Source organism: Elephas maximus, chromosome 10 (assembly GCF_024166365.1).
Source record: "Elephas maximus indicus isolate mEleMax1 chromosome 10, mEleMax1 primary haplotype, whole genome shotgun sequence".
Classification (NCBI taxonomy): Eukaryota; Metazoa; Chordata; class Mammalia; order Proboscidea; family Elephantidae; genus Elephas; species Elephas maximus.
The window spans coordinates 25497978-25513999 of record NC_064828.1 but is presented as its reverse complement, the minus strand read 5'-3'; the positions used below and the strand labels follow the sequence as shown (position 1 = coordinate 25513999).

General features: G+C 36.8%; 1 protein-coding gene and 1 pseudogene across 1 annotated transcript; both read left to right on the top strand.

Moving 5' to 3' along the window:
• Positions 1 to 4158: 4158 nt before the first annotated feature.
• Positions 4159 to 5130, top strand: LOC126084446 (olfactory receptor 4K5-like). The gene has a single exon (XM_049899034.1). It carries the CDS (start codon positions 4159 to 4161, stop codon positions 5128 to 5130), a length of 972 nt encoding a protein of 323 aa, XP_049754991.1.
• A 9884-nt stretch (positions 5131 to 15014) lies between these two features.
• LOC126084128 (olfactory receptor 4K1-like) lies at positions 15015 to 15949 on the top strand (annotated as a pseudogene).
• Positions 15950 to 16022: the final 73 nt, after the last annotated feature.

Sequence of the window (16022 nt, the reverse complement as noted above, 5' to 3'; positions counted from 1 at the left end):
GAAGAACATGAGAAAAGCAATGGGAAATGTTTACAAGCTTAATAAATACCGAGTAGTCTGGTTTTATCTAGAGAGTAGGATATGACACAGGTGAAGCCAAATCATATATGCTTGGCTGTCATGCTAAGGACTTCTAATTTTTAATCTTTTGTTTTAAAGAGAGATGTTATAAGTGGAAGAATGAGATACAGGAAAAAGGAAGGGTTGAGATGACTTTGAGATTTACAATCTGGAAGAATGACTAAAAAAAGTTTAAAAGAAAAAAGGCTGACTTAAGGAGAAAAATTGTGAGCTGAGGTCTGAGATGCCTATGTGGTTTTCATATCTGTAAAACTGTCAGAAACATGTTTGGAAAACTAGTGTATGGTGAGGAATGGTGCTGAAAAGTTAGAGGTCATTATACAGTAGCAATTATTGATGCCAGAGAAGTGAATGAAAGGGCCAAGGAAGAAAGAAGAAGAGAGATAAATAAGGGTATAACATAAGAGAAAAGGGGAGAAAAATCACAGACAAGGGGCAGATGTAAACCTAGAAGCTGCGACCTTAGTGGAAATCTACTTGTAAGGGGCAATACCATGGATGATGTCATACCATTTCCTTTCCTTTTGAGTTCATTCCTACTCATAGAGACCCTATAAGGACAGACTAGAACAGCCCCATCGGCTGGTAGATTCAAACTGTTGACCTTTTGGTTAACAGCCTTAGCTTTCCTTAGCTCTTAACCACAGCACCACTGTGGCTCCAATGCAACCTAAAGATGGCTTAACTCAGTGGTTCACAAATGGGGGTGATTTTGCCTCTCAGTGGACATTTGGCAATGTCTAGAGACATTTTTGATTGTCACAGTTGGATGTTCAGCCAGAGATGCTGTAGAACATCCTGCAATGCACAGGAAAGCTCCTCACAACGAAGAATTATCCCATCAAAAATGTCAACATTGCAGCGATTGAGAAACCCTGGATTACCTGAAGGACCATATTCTCTTAATAGGGGGCAAGTTTAGAATCAAGAGCATATAATGACTGGCTTGCTTATTGTTAAACCCATTGTCACGTTGAGTTGATTCTCACTCATAGTGACCTTATAGGACAGAGTAGAACTGCCACATAGGGTTTCCAAGGAGAACCTGGTGGATTCAAACTGCCGACCTTTTAATTAGCAGCAGAACTCTTAACCACTATACCACCAGGCTCTCCTTGCTTATTGTAGCATAGTGTAAATGTATGAATTTTGTGTTATTTTGATTTGAAGCAATATATTATAGTGTTGAAGAGACTAGTTCTGGTGTCCAAGGCTGGGCTCAAGTTCTAGTTCAATGATCTTCCAGCTCTGTAACTCTCAGCAAGTTACTTATCATCTTTGGAGCTCTGATTTCTTTTTGTAAAATGGGAGTAATGATTGTATTTACCATGTAGTGTTACGAAGGGCTGAATTAATATATGTAAAGTGCTAACAAGTGTTTACACTTTGCTAATGTTTAATAAACTTAAATATATTTTTATTATCTGATTTCATATACCCACTAAGATTTTGCAACACTTACTAGATGTCTGAGTGTCTTGTGATTATTAAATCTTTCTGATCTTAGGTTTTCTCCTCTGCAGGTCAGGAAAAATAATGTTCCCCTTGTGGTTGTGTTCTGAGGGTGGCTTAATACAACATATATGCAAACATCTAACCCAATAACTGCTACCTAGCAGCCTCTCAAAAACTCAAAGTTTCTTTTGTCTCTTTCTCTCTCTTTTGTTTTGTTGCAGCTATAACAATGTTATCCATCATCCACTAGACACCTACTTCATTCTTTTAGTTTACATACATTATATTCATATAATAAATTTTTCATTAGGTGAACTGGATCATTTAACATAATAAATCCATGAACATGAGAGCAAGAACAACTTTCATTTAGAAATCGAGTAAAACCAAAAATTCAAACCTGTTGCAGTTGAGTCTGACTCATATCAACCCTATAGACCGGAGTAGAATTGCTCTATAGGGTTTCCAAGGCTGTAATCTTAATGGAAATAGACTGCCATGTCTTTCTCCTGCAGTTCCGCTACTGGATTCAAACTGCCAACCCTTTGGTTAGCAGCCATGCACTTAACTACTGTGCCACCAGGGCTCCATTAGATTTGGAAAGAAAGAAAATAACTTATACTTAGGATAAAATGATAAAAGGATTGTGTTATATTTCAGGATCCCCTCATTTATTGTTCTCTTTTAAAGAGTAATTTCATTTTTATCATGGATGCTAATGCAGTATGTACAATTATTATGAGTCAACTTAATTTATTTTTTGCTCTGTTCCAGAGTCCACAACAGTGTACCATGCAAAGTATGGGCAAGTGAAATGCTTCTCAGGAAGTTCTTGCAAATAAGAGTGCATGAAACGATTCCCTACTTGAGGGCTTTCCTAAGTGGATTGCAATCTCACCAATCTATCTGAGAGGCTATTGACATAGGAAAATTTTTGGCTTCTTCTATGAAATAAGTAGGCCATGGAAGAGGTTTGTGCTCTTAAATGGGTCTAGAATCACAGCCTTATGCTTGGGTCAACAGTTAGCTGTCAGAATAATACAGTTTCCTAAAATAAGATCTCCTGAGAATTTTATCAGTTCAACCAACCTAGATTTACATAGCACAGAAAAAGAAAAAAAATGAGGTGAGAAATTGAAGTCATTAGAATTAATGAGATTCCAAATAAATAGATATTTTTAGGAGTGAGAGGTTTATAATGTAATCATTCTATCTATGCAAAAAGATCCTAAAACAACTCCTCTATTCTTTTGTTAGTTTAAAAGATGTGTTATTTAGGAGAACACTGGGCAAGGGGAACATACGTAAGCCCAAATCTAATTTTGGCAGGCAAAGAAATTGAAACATTTAGGCACTGATCTTGGATAATCAGGTGAAATGAGTTTTAGGTAATTAAGTTAAAGGTATAACAGGCATTTTAAGAAATTATACAGATGAATCAATGACAAATGAGGTTGTTATTTTGTTGTTGTTAGGTGCCATCGAGTTGGTTCTGACTCACGGTGACCCTAGGTACAACAGAGTGAAACATTGTCCAGTATATATCCAACAGCATCTCTTTAGAAAGTGAGTTGTCTAAACTGTATTTAATTTATGCAACAGCAGTAAGATAAATTTTTGTTGATATGAAGTTATTTAACATATTAAGAAGATATCTAGGTTGGGCAAAGAGTTTGTGCTTGACTGTTAATCTAAAAGTTGGCAGTTCAAACTCACCCAGCAGTACCTGAAAGAAAAGCCCTGGCAATCTATTCCATTAAGATTACATATAAGAAAATCCTATGGAGCAGTTGGCTCAATGGCAACTAACAACAACAACATATTAAGAACATCTACTGTATTATACTTACTTTGATAAGAAACCCATTATCATGTTTAAATTTGACTGCTTTTGGTAAAGTAGCTTTTTTTTCCCCATTACGGATCCCTGGTGGTGCAGTGGTTAAGAGCTACAGCTGCTAACAAAAAGTTTGCCCATTTTAATCACCAGTCACTTCTTGGAAACCCTATGGAGCAGTTCTACTCTGTCCTATTGGGTTGTTATGAGTTGGAATTGACTCTACAGCACACACCAACAACAACCTTATTATACGATGTAGAAATTTAAGCTTAGAAAAATTAAGTAGCCTGAAGTCACGTAACCAGTAAGCATGAAAACCTGAATATCTCTTGAAGAGATAAAGAAAATGTTGTACATAAAAATTTATTAAAACTGATGGTGGAAAATGACCACAAGCCCAACACATCTAAATTGTCTTTGTCCGTCTTCAAAGCCTATGGAACTAGGCTTTTAGTTAGTCTTCTAGTCTTATGACCACAACTACTCAGCTCATGACTGAGCTAGTTTATTATTGTGTAACATGTTATTAAGAATATCCAAAAACTCTAGGGTCTGTAATGAGACAAAGGAATTTTAAGTTTTATTTAGACATTTTCATAGACTTCCTTCTACTCTGCATATATATTATTTTGGTCTCTTCAAAATTTTTGTGTTCAGCAAATACACACTACATTTGTGATGCCAGCATTCTTCATGTTGAAACTGTTTTTAGTTCATAATCTGATCCCTTCCTATTTTCCTTCTCTTAGGGCTGTTTCCGAGCAAGCATGCGGCCTGGATCCATGGATAAGGTCAATTCTACGGCGGTATCTGAGTTTGTGTTGCTGGGGCTCTCCAGTTCACAGGAACTCCAGCTTTTCTTTTGCATTTTCTTCTCCGCATTGTATGTGGTCATTGTCCTGGGCAACCTCCTCATTATCCTCACTGTGACTTCTGATGCCAGCCTGCACTCTCCCATCTACTTCCTCCTGGGAAACCTTTCCTTTGTTGACATCTGTCAGGCTTCCTTTGCTACTCCTAAAATGATTGCAGATTTTCTGAGTGAACACAAGACCATCTCCTTCAGGGGCTGCATAGCCCAGATTTTCTTCATCCACCTTTTCACTGGAGGGAAGATGGTGATACTTGTCTCCATGGCCTATGACAGGTATGTAGCCATTTGCAAACCTCTGTACTATGTGGTCATCATGAGCCGGCAGACATGCACTGTCTTGGTAATGCTCTCCTGGGCTGTGGGCTTGGTGCACACATTAAGCCAACTATCATTTACTGTGAACCTACCTTTTTGTGGACCCAATGTTGTAGACAGCTTTTTTTGTGACCTTCCTCGAGTGACCAGGCTTGCCTGCTTGGACTCTTACATTATTGAAATATTAATTGTGGCCAACAGTGGAATTCTCTCCCTCAGCGCTTTTTCTCTCCTGATCAGCTCTTACATCATTATTCTTATCACCGTCTGGTTTAAGTCTTCTGCTGCAATGGCCAAGGCTTTTTCCACACTGGCTGCCCATATCATGGTGGTAATATTATTCTTTGGCCCTTGCATCTTCATCTATGTGTGGCCCTTCACCACCTACTCTGTGGATAAAGTCCTTGCTATATTTTACACCATTTTTACCCCCATCCTGAACCCCGTTATTTACACACTGAGGAACAGGGATATGAAAGTTGCCATGAGGAAAATTGTGGCCCATTACCTGAAGCCCAAGAAAATTTCTGAAATGCCACTAGTAGTAAGGAATTCCCTGATTTAAGACAAAATTCATTCAAATTCATCAAATCAATACTCTGCATATAAAGATGTTCATTGTATTTTTGTGATACAACTCAACTCTGGAAAAAGTAATGAAGAAAATGATGTAGGGAGTAGTTAATGACTACTAGAAAGTCTTTTCCCATATCACCTAAGCAAAAGTTACGTGTTAAAAACAAACAAAAAAACTATGAAAAAATTCATATTATTGTGTATATGATTACCTGTTCTAGAAATGAAATATAGAATTGCTATACACAGATAGTATTCATGCATTCACTGCTCTTGTTACAAATAAATATGAATATGGTGGGGAAAAAGGAAAAATACCCTGATTCTTTGGTGGGGCATAAATTTAAGTTTTTTTTTTTCTGATTCTATGTGTTTTCTAATTATCATGCCTGAAAAACATCCTACCTAAATGAACAATGTTTAAGAATATGAAGCCAAGTTTTCTCAATTTTAGGGGATAACCAAACTCCCTGTTTAAGATAAGTGCATAGGCTTTAGTGGAAATTCTTAGGTTATGAGATTCTCCTGTGCGCTTCAATTATGCCTACCCCATGTATTTTTCCAGTAAATAACAATCCTTTAAAATATGGAGTTATAGGTAACCAGAAACTCCCATCTTGAAACTTACATTTAATGGACTTTTTGATAGGATAATCCAGTTTCATTTGAAATTATGAGTTGTAGAAGGGAAAGGAAAACCTAGAAAACTGAATCATTTTAACATCAACTTTTTAGTCTGTGCTATGGATAGATGTGCAATACTCTGCATTTGGACCAAAATATGAAGTGCTTAGTGATAAAGAATCAATGTTGAAACATATATTCCAAATTGGCTAAATGGACTCCAGAACTGGATGAATTGTAGAGACTATCAGGGTTTGTATTGGTGTTAATTACAGTTTTTAAGTTTATTTTTCCAAAATGCTCAAATCATAAAAACAAAAAACTAATAGACTAATGTAAGGATTAGTCTGTTTTTTATTCCAAGTATGAGAACAGTTGTTTTACACTTTGTTGTGCCTCTGGTTCTAGTGACACCCACCATTCAACAAGTTTTGTTGACAGTCTCTGCTTACTAGCTTTGATGCACCATCTGGACCAGCTATGGCTTTGGGCAACCCAATGTACTTCCTCCTATCCAGTGGGCCACAGTCACACCCTCTACAAAGAGGTCTGAAAGTCATCTGTGGTAATGTACTCCTTTCTGCCAGATGTATTCCTTCCCTGGGTACTCTTCTTCAGCCCTAGAGTTTTCTTTAGAGTTCTTTTCTATACTGTTTTATTAGCTAATCTTCTATTATCAGTTACTGATTCTCTATACCAAATGTTCCTAGTTCAAACTACTGGTGTTATTTCTATCTCCTTACTGGGGAGTGACTGATATAGAAACTTGAAAACATTTTGAAGATTTTGAAAAAATGGAAGTATCCAAAATGACTCGTAAGATATGATACACATAATAAGGAAAACTAGGAGCTGGCTGAACCAAAAAATGTCAGTAGTTTCATGTAGTTATATGATGATGTAAATTCATCCATGACATGCTTTAAAATAAAAGAAATCATAGCCTTTAAGGAGTGGATGACATAATTTGGTAGAGCCAATGCTTAAAATTTCTTTCTCTGCTTCAAGCCAGCTTAACTATTTTTATAGCTTCATCAAAGTTTGTTTTTTTTACTATATGTTCTGTTTTTTTACTATTATTTTATTTACTTTTCCCCCAAATTATGTGTGGCTTAAGGTTTTTTTTTTTTTAAGTGTGATAAAAAAATAAACAAAACATAGAATGCTTCTACAATGGGGACAAATTCAAGTTTGTATCATGTTTTAATCCTTAAAATTTTATATAAAATAATAAAAGTATTAATAATAAAAATTGAGTCCACTTTCATTAAAATTCTGATACTGATGAACTTTCAATTTGAAAAGATACACTGTTTGCTGTATTTAACCTTCCACTGTCAAGACACCTACCAAGCCAAAGCTCCACCACTTTGTGTTATTACATTTGTGAGCCACACATTTAATAATAAAAATAAAGCCAACAGTAAAAACAAAACAAAACACAACACATCCATTGTTGTCAAGTCAATTTTGACTCATAGTGACCCAATGGGAGAGACTAGAACCGCCCCATAAGATTTCCAAGGCTGTAATCTTTATGTTAGTAGACTGCCACATCTTTTCCAGTGCAGCAACTTGTGGGTTTGAACCACTGAAATTTCAGTTAGCAGCTGAGCCTTTAACCGCTCTGTCATGAGCGCTCAGTACATAGACTTCAATGTTTGTTCCTTGTAATATTTTAACTTACTTTAGTCCCAAGGAAAACGAAGGGAGATGCTGACAATGATGTTGTTTTTATAATTTAATGTCTAGCTAAGGGAAACTACTCAAGGCAAATAGCATTGTAACTTTAATTATATGTGAGACATTAAGTACAGTACAGACACATTTCGTGTTTTTATTTTAGAAAAAAGTCACTATTTTTATTTCTGTAATAAACTTATTTCCATACACATTTCAAAGTAATATAATGATGTCAAATTTTTTTTTTCTGTTCATTTTGTATCTCTTTGCAGACCATCCATCTCTTTAAAGTCTTTTCATTTCTGTTCATTACTCCTAGGATAAAGAAAAGAGAAAAAATTTTTTTTAAGACTCTGCATGATAAGGCCACCTACTTATATCTGTACCCTAATCTCATATATTTCTCCCTGACTAAACTGTACACTGCATGAGAACAGGGACTTTGTCTATGGAAGATGAGCATATTCCTAAAGTGTTTTTGATAACTTGAATATTCTAAAAAGTAAGAAGAGATGGTACCAAAAGCCAGGGCAGACTTGTTTTCTCAGCTGTCAGGCTCTGAGTTAACTCTGCAATGTTTATGAGCTAAGTGAATGAGCAGCACCTTCAGACAAGGAACAGAAACTTAATGCATATCTAAGAGGTTATTTAAAGAAGTTGATGTGGGATGAAAGCAAAAGCCAAGAAGTTTCCTGAACACATCCAAACAGTTTGAGGGACAGAGTAGCTGGGGTTGGGGCCTAGGGATCATAGTTTCAGGGGACATCTGGGTCAAATGGCATAACACATTTTATTAAGAAAATGTTTTGCATCCCACTCTGATGAGTGACATCTGGGGTCTTAAAAAAAAAGAAGAAGTTGATGTGATGTATCAGAATCAAGACAAAGAGAGCGACATGACTAGTGAAGACTGTACCTCAAAATGCTGGATTAGGACAAAAGATGAAGGAGCTTTAGATCTACTGAATAAGTTTAAAGAACTAGCAATAACATGATTCAAGTGAGCCAGATGGCAAAGAGAGAAGTATTAGGGACATAATTTCCCAGAATGCCAAGTAACAGCATACTCCAAAGAAATGAGATGGGTGATTGCAAAGGTACTTCAGAATGATCTTTAGAAACAGAAAGGAAAAAAAAAAAAAATTGACAGCAAAGGGAAGGTCCAATAATCCACTATGGTGTTCTACTTTTTTGAAATGTATGGACCCAATGGTGGTATATGAATTATGAAGCTGAACGGCTTTTTTAACTGCAGTAGAAGTTCAGAAAAAAAGAGAAGGACAAGCTCATAGTAACCAACTCTCAGTTCTGCACGTAGTATGAAAACCAGAAGACTACCATAGTGTTTTTGAAGAAATTCTCGTCTTCTGTAGCTGGATGGCTGACTGCGAAGGCAGTAAAGCCTATATATTATTACTAAGAGTGGCCAAGAGGCAACAGGGAAAAAAAATGCTCCAACCTGGCAGTTGTCCCTTGCCAAGTCAGGAATCTAATAGAGAAGAGTGGGGCCTTGAGATTTAAGATGGAGACATTCAGCGGACACATCGAGGAATCCATATACCAAGGGCTTCTCTGAACTCTCGAAACTAGCAGAAATTGCTTTTCCTTCTGGCTGGAAGAGAGCAGCTCTTCTTGCTTAAAGATCTTAAAGACCTTACCTGAGGCATATGCCTCACAAAATGATGCTGTACTCCTCCCTTCTGCTCCTCCTTCTCCCTTCATTCCCTTTGACTGATAACTAAATTGAGAACTCTGCCTTGCCCAGACTGCAGAATAACATTCCTGCTCTTGAAGAAATAGCTTACTCATTGAAAGAGTTAGAAAACTAACTTAAATGTCTTGTCAGGAACTGGGGGATGAAAAATAGTACAATTTACAATTTTGTCTATTTTTATGTTTATTGTGCTCTCTGTCACAATACAGTCCTTCATTGTCTTGACAGTCTATAGAATTTTTCAGGGATCTGCCAAATCATCCAGGTTTTAAGGGGTTGAATACTCTGGGACATGCTAGGTTATCCCCTATAACTAAAATACAACTTATTTTACCCTGTATCCCTTACATTAAGAAAGAGACACAGTGCTTACAGCCTCCTTGAATTTTGGAGGCTGTATAAATCTGTCCTGTGAATACCACTTTGACCTAATTTTAAGGTGACTCAGATAGTAGCTGTTTTGAGTGGGTTCTTGGACTAAGTCCAGTCTTGAGTGCAAACTGCCTTGCCACTCAGGCTATATGAACCAGGAAATCCAACGAAAAGTAGCTATCCATTATAAGAAAGGGCATTGCGTTGATTCTTTGGCAAGAGCAATTAGAGTGACAATGCTAGGTCTTAAGATTCTGGAGGAAAGCCCTGAATTCTGCATCATAGAACTACCCTTTGTCTGAAAAGCAAAACCTAGCATGCTACTGGGCCTCAGTAGGAACTCAGCTCCTGGCCATGTGTTATTACCAAATGACTTTGTCTCAGTCACAAGCCATCGTAAGTTAGAAGTGGTACACCTGGGATCAAGCTCAAGCAGTCCAAAGGCACAAGTAATGAACTTGAACAAGTAATACAGGCCTCTGTGTCACCTACTTGTTTTGTATCCTAACCTTCACTCTCCTCAATTTTATGGTATCATGGGAAGGTTGCTATGGATGACGTAAGTCTACAGACTGGTATGAGCCAAAAAAATGGACTACTGCTGCATTACATCCCACTCTGATGACCTTAATGGTCTCTGGTGAGAGAAAATTATCTCACTGGGCAGAAACACAAACACTCACTCAGCTATCAAATTTGGATGGAGAAATGGTTAGAATTCCTCAACAGTGAAAAATTGATTTTGGTTGTTTGTTAGGGACCTTGGAGGAACAAAATTGGAAAATCAGAGAAATGTGATCTGGGGAAGAATGAGAACGATCACTTAAATCTTGCATCAGAATCTCTAGGGACAGTAAGATGTGTGGCACTGAGAAAAGTTATTACATAAAGTATAGGAGATGAAGCTGTTGATGTGTCTTTGAGGAGAAGCAGAAGATTTCCAATGGAAAAGAATAAGAACACCTTCAAATATTTAAAGAATCATTGTGTTTATAAGAGAATAGATTTGTTCCATGAAATTACAGTTGGTAGAACAACTTGAAAAAGCTAACAATTGATTAAATTGTCCTATGAAGTGGTGGGCTCTTGTGATTGGGGGAAACTACCCTTGAGTCTAGAAATTCACTTGTAAGATTGTGTGATTGTTATATTAACAGTTACAAAGTTGCAGAATCAACTTTGCTAACCAGGAGTCTATACATATCAAATAATTTTTTACTTTCAGACATATCAAAGAGTTGGTAAAAGTTTTTCTTTTTTTCCCCTCCCTTTTCTGTCTTTAGAAAAATATTTCATAAACCATAATTACTCCCACCGCAGGATGTCTTCAGCTGATCTCTAAAGGATGATTTCTCACTTCTCCAATGAGATCAGTTCCTTGGCATCAGGATAGAAGGCTTTATATTGTCTCACCTTAGGATATTGCAATTGTGTGGTTGAGGACAAGAGCAGAGCCTTCGCTACCTTAGGGCAGGACCTGGGGATACTACTTTAGCACAGTTTAGTGCCTGGGACCAGGTTAAAGTGCATCAAGTCAGGAGTACATGGCAAATATCGTCAGTATGAAGACTTATAACTGAACGGAGTTAAGAAACAATCTGAAGGACCCCAAATTTAGCAAAAATAAGGAGAGTGGAAGGACTAGGCTAAGTTATTAAAAGTACAAGTAATACATGCACTTTTAACATATACATTTTTGGGACTAGACAAGTAAATTGTCTTCTATACACAAAATTAGCAACAAGAATTTAGCAAAGGGGGGTGATTGTCGTCTCAATAAAATTGGAAATGCTGCCTAGAAGTTGTGCAATCCTGTTCTCTTCCCTGTCTACATGACTCCCTGATGCCCACATTTACGGGCTGCCTTGCTAAGAATAAAATCATAGTCCGAAGAGCACAGGTAAGGTATGTTACGACTAATATATGTCACTTCTCTGTCTCTTTTGTGCTTTCTATTTACAGATTATTTAGCCTGTCTTTAAATAAATATTTATTCCCTATCAAAATTTCCCTGGGATGAGGAAAGGCGTTGCTACCTGAAGCAGAGTGACGATCTGTGTTGTCTTGTTGTTAGTTGCCACTGAGTCGGCTCCTACTCATGGCTCCCTTACGTGTAACAGACCAAATTGTTGCCAAGTCCTGCACCGTCTTCGTGATGGCTGGTATGTCTGAGTCCACTGAGGAATAATAGAAACCCACGATGATCAATAGGGTGTCCTTTCCTACTTTTTGTTTCTAGTCTTGTAGCAAAGTCTTATATATTTTTAAATGATAAACTAAGGACAAGAAAAATTAAGCTTATGGTTTCAGAGTTTTATTGGTACATTTCAGAGGTGGATATTAATGTAAGATTAATTTCCTATGTATCAAACATGGTCTTAAATCAGGAGGGAGAAATTCTCTTACGGTGTACTTTGAGGTCTGAAAACACTTTGATCTCTGAAGTACACTGGCAATAAGGGGATGAATGTTTTGTTAATGAAGGCATTGGATGCTCTGAGCATAGTTTAAGGAATCCTGAGTGATTTTTCCAAACTCCTCATGTTCCCATTACACATCTGCCTATAAAAAAAAAAAAAAAAAAACTAGAATTTTAGGGACAGTGTTGGGGATAATCTAGTTCTGTCTTCTAAGGCTGGTCACACAGCTAGTTAGTGGAAATATAGCATTGAGTCTGATCTGTTTTACTTGCAGTAAGAAATTGTGAAAAGTTAGTGTGAAGGGATGGTCTAGTTATTTTATTTTTAGAAGTGAGGACTGACAAACCTTACTAGCTGTTAGATATAGGAATGATGGAATCTGTAGAAAGTTTGGGTATCTTCAGAAAAATCTTTTTTTTCAAAGATAGTCTGACCACGCCCAGTCCACTGTGGAAGACATTACTAGAAGTATACAACTTACTAGTTGTGTAAACTCTAGCAATTTACTTTGTCTTAGCTCTGGAGGCGTGGTGGTTAAGAGTTATGCTGCTAACCAAAAGGTCAGCAGTTCAAATCCGCCAGCTGCTCCTGGGGAACATATTGGGGCAGTTCTACACTGTTCTCTAGGCTGGCTGGGAGTCAGAATCGACTCGATGGCAATGAAGTTTCTCCGCTTTATCTCTACAAAGGACATGTGAATGGCAGCTACCTTGCAGGCTCATTGTGAGGATTAAATGAGTTAATTTATGTAATGTTCTTAGGAGAGTGCTTGTAACATGGTGGTATAACAGTTATTATTGCTACTATTATTATTATGTAAAGCATATTTTTTTTTATACAAGATGCATGATTCATTTAAGTGGCAAATCCTATTACAAAATAATGGTAAAACTTCTGTTTTGGAGTCTTTCTTACTGTGATTATAATCAATTAATATTAAAGCAAAAAAAATACCAAACCCATTGCCATCGAGTCGATTCTGACTCATAGTGACCCTATAGGACAGAGCAGAACTGCCCCATAGAGTTTCCAAGGAGCGCCTGGTGGATTTGAGCTGCCAACCTCTTGGTTAGCAGCCATAGCACTTAACCACTACACCAGCAGGGTTTTCTGGATTAATATTAGCGTAGTTGTATTCCAAAAGTATGTATATACTCTGTATTAAGAATATTTTGCTCACTAGCCCCAGATGCTGTGAGTTTTCATCCTCAAAATATCAATTCATGAAATTGCCATAATATTTAGCAGACTTTACACAATGGATTGGATTCTAGAGGTTCCTTGTGATGTCAGCTTTTAATGTTTTTAAATTCATAACTGTAGCTCTTCAGGACCTTTTTCTTAGTCTTATAGGTGGGAATCTACTTCTTTCCTAAAGTTTGTTTGCCTCCTTATCTCTCAGGCCCATGTAAACACATGATCAGACGTGCCAGCATTTCCTCAGTACTTCCACATTGAGATGAAAATTCCACGGTGGTATCTTGTACTTAGGTCAGTTCTGGCTTCACTGACCTGATCATATACTTGAATAAGTTCCTGAATTTTTTCTTAAAATTAGATATTATAACTCAAATGTAAAGATGCAAGCACTTAAACGTTAGAATTTACACTTCAACAATCAAGGTAAAATTATATAACGAAATTAAGGTTACCTAATTTTTTTTTTATACCAGTTGCTCCTTAGAAACCCCTATGAAGCAGTTCTACTCTGTGCTATAGGGTCGCTTAACAGTCGGAATTGACTTGATGGCAACAGGTCAAGGTCAAGATCAGTTTTTACTTTTAAAAGTTTTAATGTTTATTGTTTTGGTTATATATAGATAACTTGGTCTTAACAAACCACTGAAGAATATGAGGTACAGAACTTCAATATAAGGACAAACATCTATTGTATTGGTGGGTACATGGCTAAAGCCAAACATGTTTCTTTAAAAACTGGAGATGGTGCATAATTTTCTTTTTGCACTAAGTGCTCACATTGTGCCCAGTGTGTTAAGCAAAATGTCAAAAAAAAAAAAAAAAATCCAATGGCAATTTACACACTACTTAAATATTTCCTTTTGAGAATCTATTGTGTGTTCAAAATTTACCACATATATTTAAGTTACATGCGGCATTTCCAAAAGGACCATTCCTGAAAGAAGTTTTAGATTTTGATAAACCCAAGTGTGCCAAGGAGTGTCTACGAAGAGATAAAAGGCAAGGTAAGAACTAAGAGACTGAAAAAGCATAGATGGTTCACTCATAATTGATTGATCTTTATGTGACAGAAGGTGAATTTGATTAAAATTGGGTAAAAAGAAACATTCTTGACCTTCACAGAAACTTTCAGAGTATCACCATTGTCTCTAGAATTTTTCTCTTTTTTTCAATAAGACGGTAAATTGCTTCTTTAAACTTCTTAAAACACTTCAAATATAGTATTCTCAATTTCAAGGCTATTAATCAAAACTACTTAGCCTTGCTTTCAAGATAAATTACAACTACGAATTACATCCTGATCTACCATTCCCAACTTACTGTTTCTTAGCACGCACAATGCCCTCCAGGTAGGACTCTCCATTCATGCGTCTTTGAAAATGTCTTCTGCGTTTTTACTTTTGTATCTTTCTTCCTATTATTTCCTCTGCCTAAAATAGCTTTCTCTTTCATTTTTGTCTATTAAATTCCAAACTTTTAAAAAGTTTTAACTCAAATAATTCCTACCCCATAATACCTTATCTTCTACTTTGGAGTAATCTCTTTCATCTTGCTAATATGTATGGTATTAATGTATCACTCATATTCACCTAGTCCTGATTTCATATTATTTATTTCTAGATATGTATCTTACTTTTTAATTATGATAGGAGCCTTACCTGTTCCTTTTTTCCCACTTCTCCCATTTTCCATCATCTTCATAGGTGTTTAAATAGCAATCAATTGATAATCCATATTTCATTAAGTTGATTGACTTAATTGAAAGCCTATATTTATTTTATATATAAACTAATTATATTCTATTGTGAATCATTGTGATATGCTGATTTTCTTTCACTTAGGTGACTGTTCATTGGATATATGGCTCACACAAATGAATCAGTGGTCTCTGAGTTTGTGTTGCTGGGACTCTCTGGTTCTTGGGAACTTCAGCTTTTCTTTTTTGCAATATTCTCAATTGTGTATGTGGCATCTGTGCTAGGCAACATCATGATTATTGTTATCATTTCTTCTGACTCCCATCTGAACTCTCCTATGTACTTCCTGCTTAGTAATCTTTCTTTCATTGATATCTGCCAGTCTAATTTTCCACCCCCAAGATGCTTGCAGACTTTCTTGCTGAGCACAAGACTATCTCTTTTGAGGGTTGCATGGCCCAGATATTCCTTCTTCACAGTTTTGTTGGGAGTGAGATGATGTTGCTTGTAGCTATGGCATATGATCTATTTATAGCCATATGTAAGCCCCTGCACTATGCTACAATCATGAATCGGAGATTATGTATAATTTTTGTATCAATTTCCTGGGCTGTGGGTATTCTTCATTCTGTAAGCCACTTGGCTTTTACAGTGGATTTGCCATTCTGTGGCCCGAATGAGGTAGATAGCTTCTTTTGTGACCTTCCCCTGGTGATAGAGTTGGCTTGCATGGATACTTATAAAATGGAAATTATGACCCTAACTAACAGTGGCCTTATATCACTGAGCTGTTTTTTGGCTTTAATTATTTCCTACACCATCATTTTGATCACTGTCCAACGCTGATCCTCCAGTGGGTCTTCCAAGGCTCTTTCCACATTAACTGCCCACATCACTGTGGTGATTCTTTTCTTCGGACCTTGCATTTATTTCTACATATGGCCCTTTAGCAGACTTTCTGTGGATAAGTTCCTTTCTGTGTTCTATACTGTTTGTACACCCCTGTTGAATCCCATCATCTACTCTCTGAGGAATGAAGACGTTAAATCTGCCATGCGGAAATTGAGAAACCGTCATGTGAACTCCTGGAAAAACTAGAGAACTACCAAGAGGGAGGATAATCTTGAATGTGAATGAAAAAACTCCAGTGGATCACAGCATTGTGTAGCCA

Bases quoted from the DNA above. Each gene is read 5' to 3' on its own strand.
- LOC126084446 (XM_049899034.1), top strand. From the start codon at position 4,159: ATGGATAAGGTCAATTCTACGGCGGTATCTGAGTTTGTGTTGCTGGGG.